General features: G+C 46.1%; 1 protein-coding gene across 4 annotated transcripts in view; it reads left to right on the top strand.

Annotated features, from left to right (window-relative positions):
- The window catches only part of cv-c (RhoGTPase activating protein), a 451,349-nt gene that overhangs the window by 219,080 nt on the left and 210,882 nt on the right, over nucleotides 1–21,387 (top strand). For all 4 annotated transcript variants that reach the window (XM_084601697.1, XM_084601699.1, XM_084601698.1 and 1 more), the window contains one exon: nucleotides 2,744–2,786. In XM_084601697.1, the coding sequence (XP_084457823.1) occupies nucleotides 2,744–2,786 (43 nt within the window). The remainder of the gene's footprint in view (nucleotides 1–2,743; nucleotides 2,787–21,387) is intronic.

Here is a 21,387-nt window from a genome sequence, read left to right as displayed (position 1 = left end):
AGGGACATTAGCCAGTTTCACTACACTCGATGTCGACACAAGAGCACCTTCCCAAAGCTCTGCAACAGAGCTGGACAGCAGGAGGTGTAGATGTGCATTCACACAAATACGCTTAGGTTAATTGACATAAAAAAAAAAAAAAAACATTGTTTACATCAGACGGTCTGTGACAGGACTCGAGTCAAACTGTAATCGTTTATTGATATTATGCTTTACATGCAGTCTGCTAGAAACAGTCAACACAACGCCGTTACGCGAGAGAGAGCACTGACCCCATGCCTTGTTCTCCCTAAGAGCATGAGCGCCGGTGCCTTTCGTTTACAAAATGGTAGGGTTTTGCCGTAAGTAAATTGAGTAGAATGTGCGAAAGCATTTGAGCACAGATGGAAGCTGATGGGGATGATGTGCAATGCACAGCGCGAGAGTGCATTGCATTGTGTGCACGCAGGGTGACACGACGTTCCTCACTCGCTTCTCAGTTCAGTTCAGTCGTTCAGTTGTGTCCGACTCTTCGTCATTTCCTTGCCATTGCGGCGATTAGGATGCGTCGCCCACTCCGAACATGTGTGCCCCTGTCGTCAAGCTCCTCATCCGAGAAGAGAGAGTCGGATTTCGTGCGAAGAATTAGTTGGTTCGCGCGGTTGACCGCTGGTTACAGTGCGTCGGCTTCTCTGACTTGCTTCGCCCGGCGTGCTGCAGAGTGAATTAGGGCAGCAGCGGAAGGCCGGAATGAAGTTGCGCATTGAGCTTCACGCCAAGGTTCTCTCCTGCCGCTCAGCGTTAGAATTCGGCTGCGGGAGCGGTGCTCGGCCATCCGAAAGCGTACACCACGTGGGAGAGCATTAACCCGTTGTCGCATGAGATTTGCAATGTCCGACTGGGGATAGAGTGGAAGGCATTTGAGCTCTTCTCAAGTTAAGCTCGAGGTCACCTCCCCCTCCCCCTGTTCGGTGCTGTCCGTTTTCCAGCATCGGGCTTAAACCTTTATGCAAATACTTGACGTCACGGCCCGGTTCGGTATATACTTCCATAGTCTCTGTCCTCTGATCGACCCCCGACTCTCGAATTACAAGCGCTCTGCAAAACAGCGGAACGCCCGCATAGAAACGCTGTCCCTCTGTAAGTTCGCGAGATGATGTTTGTCCTAGTATTGGTGCGTGTACCTGTTCGCCCCAACTTGCGTGCATGTGTGTGTGCGTGTTTATTGTGGTAGCGTAGTTCCGGATTTTCCTTAGGGACAAAAAGAAAAAAAAAAAGAAAGAAAGAAGAGGTCGCAGGCACCAGTGAAATTCGGCCAGCCGTTGCCGGAGTGTGTTTGCCGTGCCCTTTGAAGACGGCACTCGTAGTGGGCTATGTCGCCGCCCATTCTCTGGAAGGCCGCGGCGGGCTTCAGCCCACATCGTCTCCCTTTTTATTTTCCGGTCCGCTTGCTCTCCGATTAGGGTAGGCGTAAGAACACCAACTCGATCCTGTTTGAGTGCCGGCGGGAGATTTGCCGGACAGGGCTCTCTCATCGGCGATCGCTCGTTAGTGCTTTTCTCAATTAGCGGTAATCCTTCCCACCAATTTCGCTGTCACGCTCTCCTCTCTCTTCCCACGACGCATCATCAGTCTCTGGTACCAGTGCGCTGTTTTATTTTACATAGTGTGAACGTGTTTATCGCCTGGCGCTGGTAACTGAAGAGCTTAAATGCGGTGGTGCGATAGCTGTTCTCAACTACTGTTGCGTTTCTTTCTTTTTCTTTTGCTATCGCATCATTACTTTCAGCGATAATGGTTGTTCATCCAAACTTGAAAGCTGCAGTTCACTGCCTTTCTTGTTCTTTACGACGAATCTTTCTCCTTGCGATCATGTTAATGTCATCATTGCGGGAAGCACGGTGACTGACAACTTAACGATTTAATTCGGTTAGTACAGTCTAGACTGGACTTACTTTTTTTTTTTAATTTCCTCGGAAAACGAAAGACAGTCTCGGCTGCTTATCTTAGTTTGTTTTCGCCATGTTATATCCGGTGAGCAGCTGTCTTCTTTGCTGCCTGAGCTGCCATTCAAGTAAAACGCGCTCTGCGTGGTCGTTGATTCGGTTGTAAGTTGCGTGCTGTTGAGTTAGAAAAATTAACGTGTGATGAAGCTGTCCTTAACCGCGTGCACTCTGTTATCACTGTCATTGTGATGCCTCGTCCGGGATCGTTATCGAACTTCTGTGTCTCGGGTAACTTTGCTTTTCCACCCGCCTTATTCACGGACTCATTGTTAACCAGTGAGGTCTCAAGTCCCCATTTTTTTCACAGGCTTCCAGCGCCAATCTCGTTCCTATCCGCTTTCTTTCTTAACTGCCGCTCTGCTGATCGTGGTTGCTGTTCGTGATTTTTTGTTTTTGCATTTTATTTTGAACGGAGACTTGGCGAAGTGGTTTCGCCCTCTATGCCTTATTATTATATATTTTTTTTACCGTTGTCTGCAACATAATTTTCATTTTTTTTTTCATGAAAGACAAGTTTCTTCCTTGTTCTAACTGGATTTCTTTTTTTTTTTTTGTCGTTAATTCAACTTCACGTAAAAGGCGCTCCGGAAAGGAGACACGCCTGCATCGATCTGTTTACCCAGAGCCCACTAGTGACTGGGGGGTACTATGGTGGATTAGTGACGTCGATTCCTGACTTTGTTTTCGCTCGTTCCGACATTCTCAATACCGCTAGTCCTTGTGAAGACGGCTTACCGTTTTTCTCTTTCCTTTTTCAGGCCTTCCTTCAGGCGAGGTCGCAGTCAGCGAAAGACATCAAAGGTATGTGCTGCCTGCTTTGTTTCCTGCGCTGCCCTTCATTTATTTCTCTCCTCTTTGTTTTTGTTTTTTAAATATTTAAATCTTGCCTCGTTCGAAGCGACTGCGTATTAAGGGAACCCGACTTTCTTTGTGCGCCGAAGTAGAAGCGCATGACCCCGTGATCTTGTTATTCATGACTTTTTTTTATGTTTTGACTCGCCGAAAACGGGCCCTGACTTCTCTGCGGCTTCGAAGTGGCGGAAAACGTGGCGCGGCGCTCGAATTCGATACTGACGCGTGCACCGCGGTTTCACGGCGGCTTCCGTTTGTAAACGTAAAGCGTTTTTTGATTTCTTTTTCGTTTAGTTGTTGTTCGAAACGGATTATATTGCAAACTGAGAAAAAAAAAAAAAGACATTCTGGAGAATTGGTACGTATTCGTATTTCTCAAAAGCGCACCAAGGACGAGGACGCTTGTATCGCTTTCTGTTCAATCCTTGACGCGTATTTGAGGAATACGAAGGTTTATCTATGGCGTGGTACGCGGGAAGCGCGGGTGTGCTCTGTTCAGCGTATGCTCCCACCGAACGGCGCTCGTGAACCTGTCGAAGCTTTCGAGTTTTCTGTCGTTTGAAGAAAGCCACTTTTGAACTCCGCAAACCAAGATGTGGTTCTAGATATATCTTGTTTTAGGGAGATGGAGCTGAAAAAAAAAAAAATCTGTATTGGACTGTATATATGTGTGCTATGTCTGCTTAAACAGCTTAATCTCTTAAAGCGAAAGCTCTACTATCTTGGGGGGGGGGGGGGGGGGGGGGGGGGTGGCAGGTACGTAATGAAGACAATACCCTGGGCACCTAACCACAATAATTGTCGTATCTCTAGGCTAAGGTGTGTTATCATAAAAAAAAAAAAAAAGCTGAGAAAGTTTACATTCGGAAATTTGTTTTCGGAACAATAGGCCACAGTATGAAAATTTACCGTCCGTTTTCAGTCATTCTGTTTGAGTGTACAGCGTAGTGTATAAAGAAGCCACACGAAATGTCATGCAAAAATATTTAATAGAAGAGAAGTTATCGCTGCTCACGTGACTACCAGATGCAAAAAATTGAGTTTTGAGAAAAATGAGTTTAAAGATTTGAAGCAAATGTTCAGGTAATAAAAAAAACATTAAATTAGTCTAAAATACACCAAGCTCGTAGCTTGGGTCCTCCTTAGAAGCAGCACGATCTCTTTTTGAGCGATATGAAGCGCGCATTTTTTTTTTTTTTTTTCTCGCCTGTTTTGCATCTCCAGCTGACTGCCGTGCTGCCTGCACGCTTGGTGTGCTGGCTCCCTAGAAACTTTCGTTGACGTTTTCTTTTTGCCCTGAACTTTGCAATATTTTTGCAAATAATATTCTAGCTTTCTCCTTGCAAGGCTAGAGCTGTAAGCTTACAAGGTCAAAATATCTTATGAACGAGCACAAACACCCCAGACAACGCTGAAAGCAAACGCGCGCATTGTAAACAACAGAATGAATGAGCGCCCTGCAGTGGAAAGTTTTGACTAATTCGAAAATATTAGTTAGCACAAAATGTTTCCAAAAGTTTTTATAATGTATTTAGCCAGTTTATAATTACGTAATATGTATATGAAGCACTATTTATGATGAGATAGCATATGCTGTGAAATCAGAAACTTCCAATTTCGGTTTCGGATGCGGCAGAAGGGATTGCAAAAAACGCCATAACTTTTAAACGGTTCACGATAACAACTAAATTCTTTCTGCTAAATATTCTTTAAGGCACAGGGAGACTTAAAATGTTAAATGCAAAAACAAAAAATCTCAAATGCGTTGTCGGAGGTGAAACGCGATTGAACCGAACGCATAAGTAGGACAAGGCCAAGTATACACCTTAGTATGGAGACTCCTGAACGAGCATGTGAGACACTATAACGAGCCTGGTACCGCAGACCTTTCGACCGCTAATGTCAATCAATGCTCAAAACCGGTGAATTTAATTCCACTATTATTATTATTATTATTATTATTATTATTATTATTATTATTATTATTATTATTATTATTATTATTATTATTATTATTATTATTATTATTATTATTATTATTATTATTATTATTTTTTTTCTTCTAGTACGGCATCTGAAGCTGATTTTTCTGACGTGCGGCTGAAAAAAAAAAAAAAAAGTTGGTAGACCTAACACTGGCCATCACCTTTCCTAGGTTCAAATGTATGTCAGAAGCGAGCTGGAAGCATCGAGGCAGGGAATGAGGCCATTATTTCTCTAAATTATCATAAGTAGAACAACATGTTTGGCGGTGCTTCGAAGCTGTTATCTAGCGCTTAATATAAACAATTGTTCTCGCTTGTCTGGAGACATTTGTCGCTACGCTTTGAGCGTGATTAATCTCAAGGTAACGCAGCTAATCGTTGCGGGACTTCCCAATTTGGATCATCTGTTCTATAACACATGTCACAGGATTGCACAAGTAGCTTTCTGGTGGGCTGGTTTGGGCTCTGTGTTTCGCCACAGAAGAGGAAAAGGTAGAAAATGAGGGATACATTCTCAGGTAACGCTACTGTCGCTTTTTTTTTTTTTTTTTTTATCATTCAAAGGACAATTTAAAATGGCGTCCAGTAAGCAGTCTGCGTCACCGGATTCCGCTCGAAGGTACTGTCACGTAGTTGCCGACGCCATTTTTGTTCTTTTTGCTGTCAACTGTTAGCACCTTTATCGAGCGACAAGTTTTAAGTGTTTTATTGTGTTGCGAACTGGATATAGTAAAAACTAGCCGGGACTTCCACGAAGTTTTCCTGTACAGCTTGATGACAAGTCTAAAAATGGGCGCACAAAATATAAAAACCGCTTCTTTCTTTGAAGGAGATTCGAGCAAACTGTCATTCTGGCTTGCGTGGGTGCGCGGGAGCTTTATATCGACTATCGGTGTTTCGTTGGACGACAGAAGCCTGCTCTTTCGCAGCTGTCTGTATTTTGGCGAAGCTCTCCTGTATGTGTGTATGTAAAAGGGAGAAGGGCGGTCGAAGGTGGTATGCTTGATGAATATCGCTAACTCAATTCGTACGCCGGCATTGATGCTCCGAAATATTTTGGTATGAATAAAAGAGAGCAGCTGACAGTCTGTTCTTACGCTATCGTAGGATTGAATTTTTTTTTTTTTTTTTGTAGCGCAGCTTTGGTGAATATGTGTCATTAACGCTGCGGTTACCTCCTTTATCTTCATTTTTTTTCCCTCCCTGCTTTATTATCTGTAGCCGCATATAGAAGTCGGGACAGGCCCGTTTAGCAATGTGCTAGTCACACTGGTTAAATGGAACACATATTTTCCGAAATCAAAATGTTCTGAATATTTCATAACCGCCTCATACATGTACCTTGTGCAGAGAGTGGTTAAACATTATGGGGAACACTTAAACTCCGCCTTTAAGGGTTTGACGCGATAGCGTAGGCTACTGGCCCACATATGAAGCTTCGCTTTCACAAAGCCGTATGAATGTGTCTGCGTAGCCCAAGGGTAACGTGAATGCAAGGGTTCAGGCAAACTGATTCTGGTGTCGTGGACCCTCCCATATGAAAGAAGAGGCTCAAGTCGGCATCTCCTGCCAAACAGAATATCAGTCAACCCTACCTCCAGTTACTGCTAGGCCATGTAAACTGCTATTTAGTATTTACCGCCTGCCAGCTCCATGCTCGGGATTTTTCGCTCACAAGGCCAAAGCCAGCGGACGGCCGCCAACGCCGGATTTACGGCGAACGACACCTTTAACGCTATCACATTAGAAACGTTTATGCGATAAAAATTTATTATCGATTTCATAGGGTAGGAAGCTGTATCAGAAGCTCAGCTTTGAAGGCATGTCGGATGATGCGCCCTAAGCTCTTAGAATTGAGGTTATTCTTACGGCATGAGTTCTAATCTTCGTGGGCAAAAAACGAAGTAGAACCGAAGATCTGGAAGGAGGAGCAAGATGCGGATTTGCAGCAAAGATTTTGCGTAGGCCGTCGCATTTCTTATACAGTAGCTGAAACGAATTGCTTCAGTAACGGTATCGGGGTTGTGTTCGGATTTCCGAGGACCTGGTTACACGCATGTTCCAGCAACTTATGCTCCGAGTATGAATTTATTCGAGCTGAAAAGTACCACTGGGGTAGTTCTAAATGTTCATATAAATGGTGTCTAAACTCTTGCTATTGCGTATGCTTTGTTACCATCGTTAATCTAACAAAGTTGCTAAAAATATCCATTAAAGTGATTAAAAAATGTAACAAGAATGTATCGCATATGATTGCACCCTAGCTGGCCGGGGTGAAAAAAAGAAAAAAAGTTACAAGGAGCTTCAAGAAACATCTGGCGCAATTTTAGGTGGACTTCTATGATTGACAAGAATTAGTATGCGCTTTGCGGCGAAGTTTTTCTTTATTGTTTTATCATTTTGGATCATTCCAGATGAACTGATGAGACGTCCGTGTAATGATGTCCGGAATTTTTGTTCCATTACTGGCTTAGGTGTTCCGTTGTCTCATACATGTTTCAGTGAGTGAACTAGCTGCACTACAGGGAATCGCAAAAAAAAAAAAAAAAAATACGCTCAGTTATCCTGGAATTCATTTGTCGCAAGAGTCAGTGCTCGGAAAAGAATATTAAAAAAAAAAAATCTAGCCGAGAAAACAGAGGTCAGTTAGGATCTGCGGTGCCTTAAATAATGCATGACGTAGCAAGAAAACAAGCGCAGATGGCATGTCGGCCCCCTGGCTGCTTATCAAAGCAGCGGGACGGAAGCAGTGCGCTGTTGCACTCGCGCGCAGGAAAGATGACTGTTTTTGCCGTTATCTTGTTCGTTGGCGCATTACTGTGTTTTTTCATCATCTGTCTCGTGGAAAGTCTCGACGTCTGGAACAGCGACCGGGCAGACTTAAACAACGATGAACGAAATGAAGCCTATGCTTGTACGGCATGCGAGAGAGATGTCTTTTTTTTTTTTTTTTTTTTTTGTGCACCGCGCTCGGCATTGCTCGTTTTCCTTGGTCAAGTTACGTTCTGTGCTCTTTGCGTTGGATTAGACAATGACGGTCAAGCCATACAGGTCGTGGCTTCTTATTGGACTATGCGTCTTGCTCTGTGTCTGCGCAGAAAACTCCGCCGACGCGAATGGTGTTTCTTTTTCGCGTTTGAATGTGTCGCTGAGGTTACTTACTGTTTGAAAGCAGAGAGGTGATGTGGACTCCAAAGAACGGGGAATAGCTGGAGATAGTGGAAGGTTTAGTAGTTATATGGAAATCTTCAAGGATGGCCGAAGCTTTTCTCACCTAGGGCACGGCTAATTTGAGACCAGGGCAGGGTGCATTTGTCTTGGAGCCTGTTTAACCTGGCTGGGGCTGCAGCTGTTGCCGCTGCTAATGATGATGTCGATGACATGTCTGAATTGACGAAGGAAAGACATATTATTGCCAGCATACTGGCGCTGTATGCAGTTCAAAAGACATTATTTCCTAATAACCATTCATTCGCCTATAACGTGACTTCTGCTACAAACAGAACTCGCGCGGAGCCTAGGCAACCAGATTGCAGAGTACCGCGCCTTCCATCTCTGTGCAGTGAGATTATTTCCTGCGGGTTGTAGCAGCTTTTTGGATAACTATATGTATTGACTTGTTTTGTGGCGTTGCTTGAGGCGAGAGCCGTTTTAGGTACGCCAAGTATCGATTCTGCTCATTAGAAACGTCGACAGAAAGAACCTATGCATAGTGCCACGGTAGCTGCACAACAAAGGGAAGCCACCGGGAACATTCGTGTGAGAGGCGTCTTCGATTTGGAGCTAGGCCTTCGCAGCGTTGTCGGGATCCGGTGCCATTGCTCTCTCTCTCTCTCTCTCTCTCTCTCGCTCTCAGGGGATATTGTCGCCATCCGGTCCACATGCCTTCTTTTGTAGCTTTCATCGTTAACGGGGACGGCACGCATCTGTCAAGAAGGTCGACTTCCTGTCCCAGCACACGGGTTGCAGATATCGATGGCTGTGTTGCCGCCTTGGGAACAAGCCAACTGAGGCCTCCCACCATGCCGGATGAGATGGCCAGACAGCGGAAATGTGATCTGGCTGATGTGCGCGCAAAAGGTCTCGGTGTTTTGTTTCAGACGCAAATCGTTAATGCTTTTGGCGCAGGAGCATGACCGGGCCTGTTTATTTTGTTATACCGCGAATCCGTCATTTCTCGTAACAGGCGGTTCTGGCGTCCTTCGACGCACTTCCAATTATTCGTGCGCATTCAGAACATAAGAACTCGATCTTAGGAAGCAGGCGCTGGCTTCCATCAAAGTTTGTCATGTAGGGTTTTGATGTCCGGTTTTCGAAAACATTTATCTCACCATTCATTGACTTTGCACTGAGAGAAAAAATATATATAATTGGAGAGTGGTGCGAACTTGCCAAAGTTGAAAAGCACAGTTCTTTCCGGTAATGAGTATACCGAAGGTGGTGTTGGCGCTTCAAGCGCAGAAGTTTACAGGCTTTTTCTTGCTTGCACTCCTGTAACGTTGGCTTTTCCTTGACGTTTATCGTTATGCGGCGGTGCACCCTTTGCAGGAGAAATGTTCGTTTGGCCCGCAACGTTCATCATCACACGCTGCGAAGCGTGTAGTTCATAAAACAGCCGTTCGTGTACTAATGGTTAATTTTGAGTTTGATAGGCTACAATGTCAAAGCACTTTATCGTGAAGAGACAACGGGTAGCGCTCGTCCTGTACGTTTCAATGTTCTCGGACCAAATTTATCCCAGTTAGCGCTCTCCCGATTCAGCATGCCGTACTAAATAAACCCAAATGCCATCCTGAAGGACCTTCGCCATGAAGATGTTCTGAGCCATTTTTCGTCAAAGTGGGTGTTATTATTTGCTGCTGTTTTCATCTTCTCAGAGGTTCTGCACAGGTGCAGCCAGTGTTAGGCGTTTAACGCTTTGGCTGCTCGTACAGTAACACGGCCTTAGCATGTCTTTCATCGTTATTTGTATTCGGTTGTGACGGCGAGCCTGAAAACGCATTGTTATTTCCTCTCCTACAAGGAAGATAGCCGATGATGTTTTATTTATTATGGTGGCGTTAATGAAGGCGAGTTTTGATGTGGCAAAACAGGGCGACAGCAAAACCCTATGGCAAGAAGCCGCAGCTGTGCGATATTTTGTGGCTTATTTAAATACTGCCTGGCTGCCTTCATGTTGGAGCCGCGGGTACATTATGACGGGGCTTATACACATGCAGGGGTCATTTGTTAGTAGTCTATTTACGTATTCTGACACTCGTTCGGAACGTGCGTGATGTCGATTTAAGGAAACACGGGACTTTTGCTTTGGCGCTCTTCTGCTGATGTTTTGACTGTCTTACGGGCATGGATCCGTGGTAGAAACTTCTGTGCAGGCTTTTTGGTGAGGGTTACTTCTGAAGAAGCCTGTTCGTACTGATTCGTCACTTGCCAACTGAAACTGGCAGTGAAGATTCGTGTTGAAGTCTTTAGCGAACGTGTCTGAGACAAATGTTTCTACGCCAGCATGACTCGTTTGTTGCGACATAATGTGTGAAAATTAGAGTGCGGCACATGCAATTCGGAGTACTTAAAAGAGCTTTGTGCTTTTGGCTCAGCAAAATCTGGCCTATTTGCATCAGAAAAAGAATTATTTCTTGAAGTGTCGGGGAAACGATTGAAAGGGGAGGAGCAAGAAGATAAAAGAATGATGTATTTAGCGAAGCGTAATAAAGTGTATTCCGGCTGATGAAATGTCTGGTCATATTTACTGTCAGTCAGACGAGTGCGGGGAAAATAGAGGGGTAGAGGGAACAAAGGACCAATTATAAGGAAGCATAAATGTCAAGTTAATTTGAAGGCTTTTCGAGAGAAAGATATCCGTCTAGTGCGGTAAATTTGAACACTACGTAACTGGACGTGGGCTTTACGCACAAACTATTGCGCATTTTTACGATTGTGATTCATCGGATGATAACGTGAGCAACGATTGAAAAAAATTGGAGGCTTATCAAGGTTAAGCCCAGTGGATGCGAAGCATGTTAAGCAGCTGCCTCAGTGTGGATGGGGCTAAGTAACGGAGACGTGGTTTTAGGTTAATCGTCGTACTTTATTCTTTGCAGCCCGACAAACACACTCTTACGGTCCGTAAATGCATGACTCTTGGTTTGCACGTCACTTACGCATACACGCCCGGCGCAAAGACGCTGGCGCGGTTGCGGGCACAGAGACTGACGCAACGGCGGGCGCGCGCCGCTTCATCCCTGGCGTGACGTCACATATCACGTGATGCTGCGATGGTGGCGACGGCGCGAACCGAAGCGTGGAGGCCTCCGCCGGGCGACGTCCGACGGCGCGATATGAGGCCCCATCTGCAGCCAGTGTGACGTCATCACGTGACGTCACATCATGTGATCTCACTTCAAGGTCAATGGGGGCCACCGCCGGGAGGCGACCGACGGCGCGATATGAGGCCCCATCTGCAGCCGGTGTGACGTCATCACGTGACGTCATGTCACGTGACCCCACTTCAGGGTCAATGGCGGCCACCGCCGGGCGTCGCGCGAAGGCCCGAAACCTACGTTAATATGCTTCGCATAATAAAGGGAGTGCCCATAAGGTCGCCGACAGGACTCCGCCCAAGGCTTCTTAATTGCCGCAGTGTGCATCGGATGAACGAATGCGCCCTAAGCTTGTCGAATTTTACACGTTCCCTTTCTCTTTTGCGTTTCGGATGTCCTTGGGGCCGGGCATTATGTTACAGCATCTGTTTTCCGAATAAAATACTGGCTAACGGCCCATTGTTTCGAATATGTAGGTGAAACACGCGGCTTGAGAAAATTGTGATCATGAATTTTTTCTACAGCCTTCAAAAAGCACGGTCATAAAACCAGTTTATTGAAAGTTTTCAGTTTCTGTATCTTCGTGCAGGGTTGATTTGCTAGCATAACATAGTGGCGCAGAGCAGAAAACTGCCTCGATTTATCATGTTTCGTCACAGACTTCGGTACAGCAGTTTCAACTCGTCTTCTTAGGCAAAATTCTGCTCTACCCCTGAGCGAGTAGACGTGGATAGCTCAGCGGGAGCACCGAACGGGTTAGCTCTGTACTGTTGGCTAGGAGTATCCCTACAGACTGAAAGCAAATATAACGCTGCTTCGATTTTTCCGTGGTGGCTACGCCGGACATCAGCTGCCGCTAGGGGGGTTACGTAAGCAATATGAGCTTGACCAGGCGCCGTGGACATAACGGTGAATCCCAGGGCAGCCAGCGTCGCCGCATGCCCACGAACAAGCAGTGCTCAATAATGCGAGGCTGTTCCAGCCATCCGTCGCATGGGGGCTTTGGAAGGAATATGCCGAGGGTTATTCATACGATCGCGCTTCGAAGTGCGTATTGGGTTACCAGCACGAGATCCCCCGCGAGAGTGTTCGGCAAAGCGTGTATGCATTATGCATGTCGACGCGTGTTTCGGCGGCATCCTCTTCCGACGGCCCAGCGAAGAGCTTTTTTTTTCCCTGTGCGCGCGCGCGTTGCATTCTCGGCATAACTCCGGCGACTGCTGCTCCTGCACTCGGCCGGAGTGGAATGAGTGGCGCGAGATGCTCCCTTCATTTGCCTGCCCGATAGGTAGTCGCTCCTCGGACCGGATCGAGTGTTATTCTTTTCCCCTATGCCTCTCTCGAGCACATCTACTTGCTTCGCGTGCCTGTATCGTCACGTGCTTGTTCTTATTTATTTTTTTTTTCTGCACCGGCGCCTCTCTTTTCTCAGCTTGTTTCGTGTCTTTGTCTTCTTTTGAGTGCCTCGGCTGACGTGCGCGTTCGGAAGAAAGGTGGCGTGACTCGAGCCTACGCATTTCCTGCGCACAATAGAAACGCTGAGATGAGTTTGACGGATTGCAAGAGAATTGCCTTCGATTGAAGTAAAGTTCTTCCTCATCTCTTTAGGCACAGTACCCCCCCCCCCCCCCCCACTCTCTCACACACAGACACACACTTTTTTCTTAGGGTTCATTTGAGAAGCGGTTTTTTTTCTGCGCTTTGACGTACTTGGGACTTTTATTTGGGCTCTTTCCTTGCGTACGTGCAGTTTTGTGTGTTTGCGGCATTGTTCGCTTTGCGAGTACGGGCTGGAAACCTCTGTTAGCGAGAACTTTCATGTCTGATGGTGGAATTCACATTCGCGTGCGGGTCGCGTGTCAGTTTGCCTACCTTTTTATCGTTTTGCTTGAAATGAAACGGTGGCGCAGTTACACCGTTGTCCCTTTGATCGTGAGAGCTGTTCTCGGTCTGTGGAGGCTGACATTCTGAGCTGGGGGGAGTGATTTAGCCTTTTATGTTTTCTTTACCTCGGCTGGCTGCTTGCTACTTTTCGATTTCTTTCGTAGGAAATGGACATGTACGTGCACTCACTCACGCGTGCACTTTATTAAAGATTCAGGCGACGTGTGTCATCGCTGCCGTCAAGCTTTCGCATTCATATCGGCGGTTTTGTGTCAACGTTCAACAAACACTGTAGACAGCTTTCACTAACGCGTGTTCCTTCGATTGTGTCGTTTAGCCAGTGTTTTCTCGGACGCTCCTAGCTCTCACTGACAGGCAACGTTGACGTCTATAGCTTTGTCTAAGTTAAAGTTATAGTTAAATTGGTTCACAGGAAGGGAAAGGCGCAGTAACTGTCACACTTGCTCTGTGGACACCCGAACCGCGCCGTAAGGGAAGGGAGGAAGGTGGGAGTGAAAGTGGAAAGAGAGAAAGGGGAGCCGTAGTGGAGGGCTACGGAGTAATTTCGACCACCTGGGGATCTTTAACGTGCGCTGACATCGCACAGCACACGGACGCCACTTCGTTTCGCCTCCAACGAAGTGGCGTCCGTGTGCTGTGCGATGTCAGCGCACGTTAAAGATCCCCAGGTGGTCGAAACTCCATTTCATGTTTTGAAAACATCGGACAGATCGCGTATCCAGGCGTCACCGACGCACAGATGGCGTGCACGGCGCATGGGTGCAGCTGTCTTTGTGGCGAACATAAGTTGACCGGGTAATACTTGCAAAAAGACTGCGCATATTTGCACGCTATTATATGTCTTGAGCATTCGCGAAATAAAAGAAACGTAAACATTAATGCGGAGTTTCCATTCATCGCTTCTTGAATGCGCACTGAATTAAGTTTTTAATTACCCCTGACGTCTCTGTGCCCTTTTTTCTCTTGTTTTATTTGACAAAGCGTGCAACTTGCACATGCGTTGTGTTGCGATAACGGTTGCTTAAATTCGGCTCGCGACAATCCGCAGTCTACCGACGTCCGGTGCTAGTGACTGGAGTTCTCGTATATTCACGCAGGCGAGATAGTGCGGTGCTCTGGATGCGACGTTAATCTGAGACGTCGCGCTTAAAGTGACGCTTAAGCTTAACAGGATACACCGCGACCTATGTGTTTCTTATTATTTGCTTTTTGTTTTGAAATAAGTTTTTTTCTTCATTTGTTGCTTATTGTGTTCATGTTTCTGGGTGCAGAGTTTCTTCCTCCTTTATTGGTTTGATTCCGTCGCTTTTCGGAGTCCGTTTTGGTCGTGTGCCGTTATGATCGTCTGCGTTTTCAATACTTGCTGACACTAGCCTCAGGTTCTTCACAAAAGGGCCCGCTGCTTCCTGCGTGCTTTGTTCGTTCTTCTTCTACTATTTGCTATCAAATATAGTGATGCGTAGTACTGCCTCTCATCGCATATTGAAGAAACCTTCGAAATTGCACTGGAATGAATTTATTTTAGCCATTTGTTTCTTAGACTAACGTCAGTAAACGGTAATTTAGAACAAATTGTAAGAATACCTTTGGCGGTTCGGCCAGAGTATATAAATTCTCGATTCCGTAAAACATGCTGCCGCCTTTCTTGCTGCGGGCAGCCTTTCCGTCTTCTTACTCGAGATGCGCAAATGCTAGACGCTGGGAAGATTCCAGAAGGCGCAACCTTTCACTTTTCCATACGAGCACTGCTCGATCTTGTTTCCCCATAAAAATGAATTACCGTGTTCGAGGTTGTTTTGATTTCGCAGCCTAATTATATTTGCATTGCGTCAACCTGCGGGGCTCCGCTCTGCCTTTCGATCGACTCTTTCACAAAACTAGTTCTGCGCTGATCGATCAAAAATCTCGTTATGTTTGATCCCGAGTGCATTTAATATTAGAGCGCCGGCATTGGGAGGCCGTGTTTCGGGGCGTTTCGGTCTGGGAGATAAAATCCATTATCTCTGCCAGAACACTATCTGCTCCCCTTTACTCCCATTTCTTTATGCGTTTCTGTAGAAGGCGCATTGTAAACAAGTGATTCTCGATTTTTTTTTTTTTTTTACGCGTTACTTAATCTGCGTCATTTTTTTTTTTTTTCGGTATTTTTTTCGAGAATGCGTTCCTCTCCGCGTCCACTTTGCACAGTCCCGTTTTTCTGCTACTACGCGCTTTATAGCGCGAGTCGGGAAGCGTCGTGCCTGCTAGAGATTAGAGAGAGATTGATCGCCGAGTCGGCAACCTCGCCAGTTTCGCGCTGTGCCGCCACGTGCGATGGGAACGGTGTGGTCCCTGGGTAAACAGGGCGCTGTCTCTTCCGACGGGGCAGAAGTTGAGCCGTGCCGGGTTCCTGCTCACGACGTGGTTGCGCCACAGCGGGCTGCCGTAGAGCTTGGGAAGAGCAAGCAGGTCACGACACCAGCATGATCTCGGCTTGACAGAAAAAGGCAAGACTAAAGAAAAAAAAAAAACTTGTACTGGATGTAATTTTATTCGAAATCGATTCGGAGACTTCTAATTGCCTGGTTAGGAAAGGCACCGTTTTGCTGCGGCGAATGAATTGAGAAAGTTTGATTTTCGCTAATGCTGAGATTAGTGAGATAATGAAATGATAGCGATTATAAGAGGGGGGAGGGGGGAGGGGAAGGTGTGCTTTCGAAGAACTTGTCCCGCCGGGGTGGTGCAGTGGTAAGACGCCCGACTACTGTGCCGGAGTTCCCGGGTTCGAACCCGACCGCGGCGGCTGCGTTTCGATGGAGGCGAAACGAAGAGGCGTCCGTGTGCTGTGCAATGTCAGCGCACGTTAAAGATCCCCAGGTGGTCGAAATTACTGCCTAGCCCTCCACTACGGCTCTGCTTTCTCTCTTTCCACTTTCATTCCCACCCTCCTCCCTTCCCTTACGGCGCGGTTCGGGTGTCCACAGAGCAAGTGTGACAGTTACTGCGCCTTTCCCTTCCTGTGAACCAATTGTTATTATTGGAGAGCTCGCAGTCGTAGGCGAACGGGTCATGGTTAATTCATTTCCATGATGCTTACGTTCGCGCGTTGTTTTGTCCCTTATTTTCTCTCTCCCCGCCTCTCGATGTTTTTTTTTTTTTTTTTTTTTTTTTTTTTTTTTTTTGTGTGTGCTCCGACTGTCTTCGGTAAGTTGACTAAGCCGATCGGAGATTTCGTACCGGTACTTGGCTCTACCTAGAGCTCTTGTGGGAAGGTATTGATCCGGCGTTATTTTCGCCTTCGGATTCATTCTCGCCTCGGCCGCCCATTTCTAATTTGTTCGGCCACGCGCACTTGCTTGTCTCATTCAGATCCGTGCGCCGAGGTTTCAATCGTCCTATTTCTGCCCGTGGATCGGGTCTGGCGCGTGCGCTCGTTCCTAGTGCTAGATTGATTCGCAGTTTCTTTATCTCTCTCTCTCTCTCTCTCTCTCTTTTTTTTTTTTTTTAAATCTAGCGTAAGGGGCTTCTGTGGCGCTCTGTTTTCTGTTCGGCGCGGAGATCCTCTCTAGTTTCGTGATCACGCGCCTTTTTATTTTATTTTTATTATTTTTTTTTTTCCATCATGAGTCGTTTCGGCGGCCGAGAATGATTTCCATCCGGTGATTTGCGCATGGGGCGAATTCGAGGCCGCGCTTAAGCGGTTACCATGCGTCGCATATTTGCAAGTTGCTCAGTCTTCTTTTCTGTTCGCTAGTCTGGTACTTGACTGCCCCGCCAGGGTGGCGCAGTGGTGAGGGCGCTCGACTACTGTTCCCAAGGACGCGGGATCGAATCCCGGCCTCGGCGGCCGCTTTTCGATGGAGGCGAAAAGCTAGGCGCCCGTGTGCTATGCGATGTCAGTGCACGTTAAAGAACCCCAGGTGGTCGAAATTTCCGAGTCCTTCACTACGGCGTCTCTCATAGCCTGAGTCGCTTTGGGATGTTAAACCCTACAAACCAAACCAAATCTAGTAGTTGGCCGAATATTTGGTTCCGGCATAGGGTATGCAGGACGTTACGTGTGAAAGCTGCACGTACGCTATCAGGGATGCCGAAATGAAGGACCCCTTTCCTCTAGTGCAGGGTAGCAAACCGGTTTATTCTTCGGCATGTGATATGGATGGGTCCAGAAATAAAAAATATAATTGTACAGAAAAAAAATGGAAGAATTTTTGGAGACTACTGTTGAGCTCACACCTTGTGACTCAGCTAGGTGTAATCCCACTGGCCGAATACGCCATCCGGGTCTAAGGGCTTCAGGATGTCGTGTAGGCGGTTAGATTGGCGCCTATCCTGTATCTGTTGGAGATTAAAATTTTACCACCATCACCACCACCGGTTAACTTCCTTGCCTTTCCTCTTTCTCCTCTTCGCCTCTCTCCTCTAAGGGTTAAAACCGGCCGCCCGTGGTTCTTTAAGGTGCCCTGACACTGAGGCCCCGACGAGTGTTTTTGCTTGTCGCCTTCTTCGAAATGCGGCCTGTGCGGTCAGGAGCCGAACACCTTTTAGTACTGGGCCATTCCGGTGGATTTGAGCGAAGTTAGAGAATGCTTGGTCATGTTTCTCTGTCGTTACTCAAAAAGTTTTTTTTTCCCCACTTTCTAAAGGCGCACTTTTCTGCAAATTCAAATTCAGTTGATATTATTATTTTTTTTTAATTCTACGGGAACATTGTCACAGACTTGTCATTTGGGATACGGAGTAGCGGTTATGAGAACCTTTTTTAGGTTCACTCCTGTAGTTTTCACTCTGCGTCGTCAACAGTGAGGGTCTATGGTGGGTCTTTTTATGATGTAAGTTGATGTTTTGAACGCTGATGCTGGCTGAAATAATTGCTGTGTGCACTATTATCCGGTGAACTGTTGTCAATTTGAAGCGAGGCACACCTTCATTGGGAAGGCTTCTTTTAAGAAGTATGAGGAGTCGTTTTCGGCATCTTTTTTCGTTTTTCACCGTTTGAACACTCCTCGCATTCGTCTGAGTTACCTTCCTTGCATGATTTTCTTGTTTAAGCTATACATTGCTCTGTTTATTCACTAGAAAGAGACGAAAAAATTCCCAAGCAGACTTCGCGGATACTTTTACAACACTGACCGCAAAACAGCCCGCGCTCACTGTCTAGCGGTTTGTTCCTTTTTTGCGACTGATTACATTGTTTTTCACGCCGCGGGTTTTCAGCAAGTCTCGTGCCTTGTGTACTTCAGCGATTAGGACACGGCGAAATGCTTTCATTAAGATTTGCACGTATCTTCTTTTTGTTCTTGTTTCTTTCCTCAAAATAAAATAAAGGTGTGCTACGCTTGGCTTCTTTTGTTTCGGTCACGGCTGCAGTCCCAACTCGCTCTTTTGGCAAGTTCACTGGGTGCACACTAGCGGCAACATTGGCAAAAGCGTCCATTGTTTGTCGAGAACCCCCCTTAGCCTTCACCGAATTATAAGTGGTCCCTTTCCTCTGCAGATGTTTAGGTATAGATCGCCGATTTGATGTTTCGTCGTTTGCTCACGACCGCGAGACAGATCTACCGTCTCTAACCTCTCCTAGCCTGTTTTGTTGCCTGTTGCAATTTGAGAGCATATGCCTTCTGGAGGAGGACGGGGAAGGAAGGGAATTGGATGAACAGAAATTCTCTTGATGTTTTCTTTTATATTTAATTTCTATTAGAAATGTCTGCTCTTGGCGATTCTTACCTCGGGCCAATGCTGGGTGAATTTCGGCCATTTGTGACTGTAAACTTACATTCTGAGCAGTTGGCAAGTATTTAACTTGCCAATTAGAATCTGTAATCTGTACAGAATAGAGCCGTTCGCTTCATTTCAGGCAATTACAAACCAAACTCTAGCATTACAGTAATTAAACAGGACATTTCCCTTCAGCCATTAGAACTTCGTCTACAACTCGCCCTTTTATCCCTCTTTCAGAAATATGTTCATAGCCCGAGACCATGCCCCTTTCCCCTTGAAGCTCCATTGCACATATCATTGTGGCTACATCATATTCTTAGCTTTCGACGCATTTCTGGCGAAACGCTGGCGTTCAATTCATGTGCACTCCCGCGAGTCATTTCACTATGGAATAGTCTTCCCGACACAATCGCCTCTGAAGTTGACCGAGCGTCGTTTCGAAACGCGCTGGGAAAATTGTTCACGAAATACAGTGTGTCATTGGGTATTATTCTTTTTGATTATCTTTTTGTATTTTGTCTTTGTATAACCTTGTATCTTGCCGTAGCCTGCAATCATTTTTGTGTTTCACTGTTCATGTGGCCCCCTTACTGCAGTGCTCTGCCTTAAGAGCGTGTAAGGTATATTGAATGAATGAATGAATGAATGAATGAATGAATGAATGAATGAATGAATGAATGAATGAATGAATGAATGAATGAATGAATGAATGAATGAAATGTGCATTGCAGGAAACGTGTGTTCTGGAACGAGCAGCGGTAGAAGAAAAATATTGTAACTTGGTGCAGTGGTCAGAGCGCTCGACTGCTGTACCCAAGGATGCAGGATCGAGTCATGGCCGCAGCGCGCGCTTTTCGGTGTAGGCTAAAAGCAAGGCGCCCGTGTACTGTGCGATGTCAGTGCACGTTAAAGAACCCAGGGGGTCGAAATTTCCGGAGCAGTCCACTGCCCCTATCCCTCATAGGTTGAGTCGCTTTGGGACGCTAAACCCCATAAACCAAACCAAACCAAAATATTTTAACTGCATCTGCAGTGTGGAATGGCGTAGCGTTCGTTTGATGGGGATAACTGTCGAGATCCCATTGCAAAACGTAGCGCCTAACCAATGGATTGTACACTATGTTGTTATCGGATAGGCCCCGATGCATACACCCGATGCGAATACCAGCTCCGTGGTTGTTCGTCGATGTTAGCGGCGAATGAAGTGAGAGGGCACCTAGCGTATTTGATTCGATCCTATCCCTTTCTTGTCATCCTCTACGGCGCTTGATGTCGCTTTGATTATGTACACCCGTCCGCAAAAGTAGAGAGACCACGCCTTTTGAAAAAAAAAAAAACTGCATGCCAGCTTTTTCTGGTGGTGAAGGGGTTATTTCTAAGTTAGCATTGGGTAGCCTCACTAATATGCTTGCTGTCTTTCCCAAGCAAATTCGTCAGGTGCATCCTTTTGTACAGAAAAATAATAATTTCAGCGGTTCGCGTGGTCTCTCCACTTTTGCGCAGGGGTGGTCTGTCAGCTTCGAAAATATATTGAAGGCTGAAAAAGGTAGCGCGTACTCTATACAAAGGGGCTGGTTACTAGGGTTCATGCATGACAAAATTACTTTTGAAAATAAACAAAATTACATTACTTATTATTGTGCGGAAATTCTGTTATGTAATTAATTTACATGACTAATTAGTGCTCCCAAAAGTAATGAAATTACATTACAATTACTTCTGCTAAATATTTCAACTACATTTAAAATACTTTCCAGTTTTCCGTCCCAGGCAACGTTTCTCTCCCTAGTTCCTACAGCACTTGCCATCACAAAAATAAGATAGCCGTAACTAATAATAAAAGCAGAAACATGGTCGAACGGTCGTGAAATGAGTGGCGAACCTAGCGCTTTGCTGGCCCGCAGCTCCGCTGTTTGAAGGCCCCGAAGAAGTTAGTTATTTATTTCTTCCATCGACCCCGGACATTGCGCTCTGTAATGCTTACGCCATGGACACTTCCGCCTGCTGTACCCCCCCCCCCCCCCCTTCTCTTGCCCCATGGTGACGTGTGTAACCAGGGGCTACTCTGCCCTAACCGACGCAACAGGGAGGGTGGCTGCTCATTCCCAACTAGTTCTGAACTCCGGTCGTCTACAACCTTTGTCCCTTCGTCGGCTTCTTGACGCCTTACATCCTGCTGCTTGGGGAATGGTTGCAACTACCCATAGGACAGCCGCACTAAGTGACCCGGCTACACAGGACCAGAGCCTATGCACAGGACACAGGAGGCCCTAGACCCAGAGTTCTCAATGCTATCTCCTTTTGTCGGTCCGTTACGTTGGCCCAGGCTCGCCGCACGTCGGTCCTGCTCTCGCGGCACACTTTCAGGGCTGTCTATCGAAAGAGCAGTGATGCACTTTAGTAAAATTAATTTTCAAATTATTTAATTACTTTGCAGCAAAGTTACTGCTAAAATTATTTCACTACATTACTAAGTTACCACACCAGAAATGTACTTCATTAAAAGTAATTATATTACAGAAATTTCATCACTATAATTCAATTACTGCGATGTCTGGTAGGGATTCGCACAAAGGTGGACTGACCCAGACAGTGTCGCGTTCAAAGGAAACGGCAACTATTCGAAATTATGAGCTTAAA

Source organism: Amblyomma maculatum, chromosome 4, assembly GCF_055883805.1.
Source record: "Amblyomma maculatum isolate TAMU_Amacu chromosome 4, ASM5588380v1, whole genome shotgun sequence".
In the NCBI taxonomy this organism is placed as follows: domain Eukaryota; kingdom Metazoa; phylum Arthropoda; class Arachnida; order Ixodida; family Ixodidae; genus Amblyomma; species Amblyomma maculatum.
The sequence above is the reverse complement of the archived record's forward strand: the minus strand, read 5'-3'. Positions and strand labels throughout refer to the sequence as shown.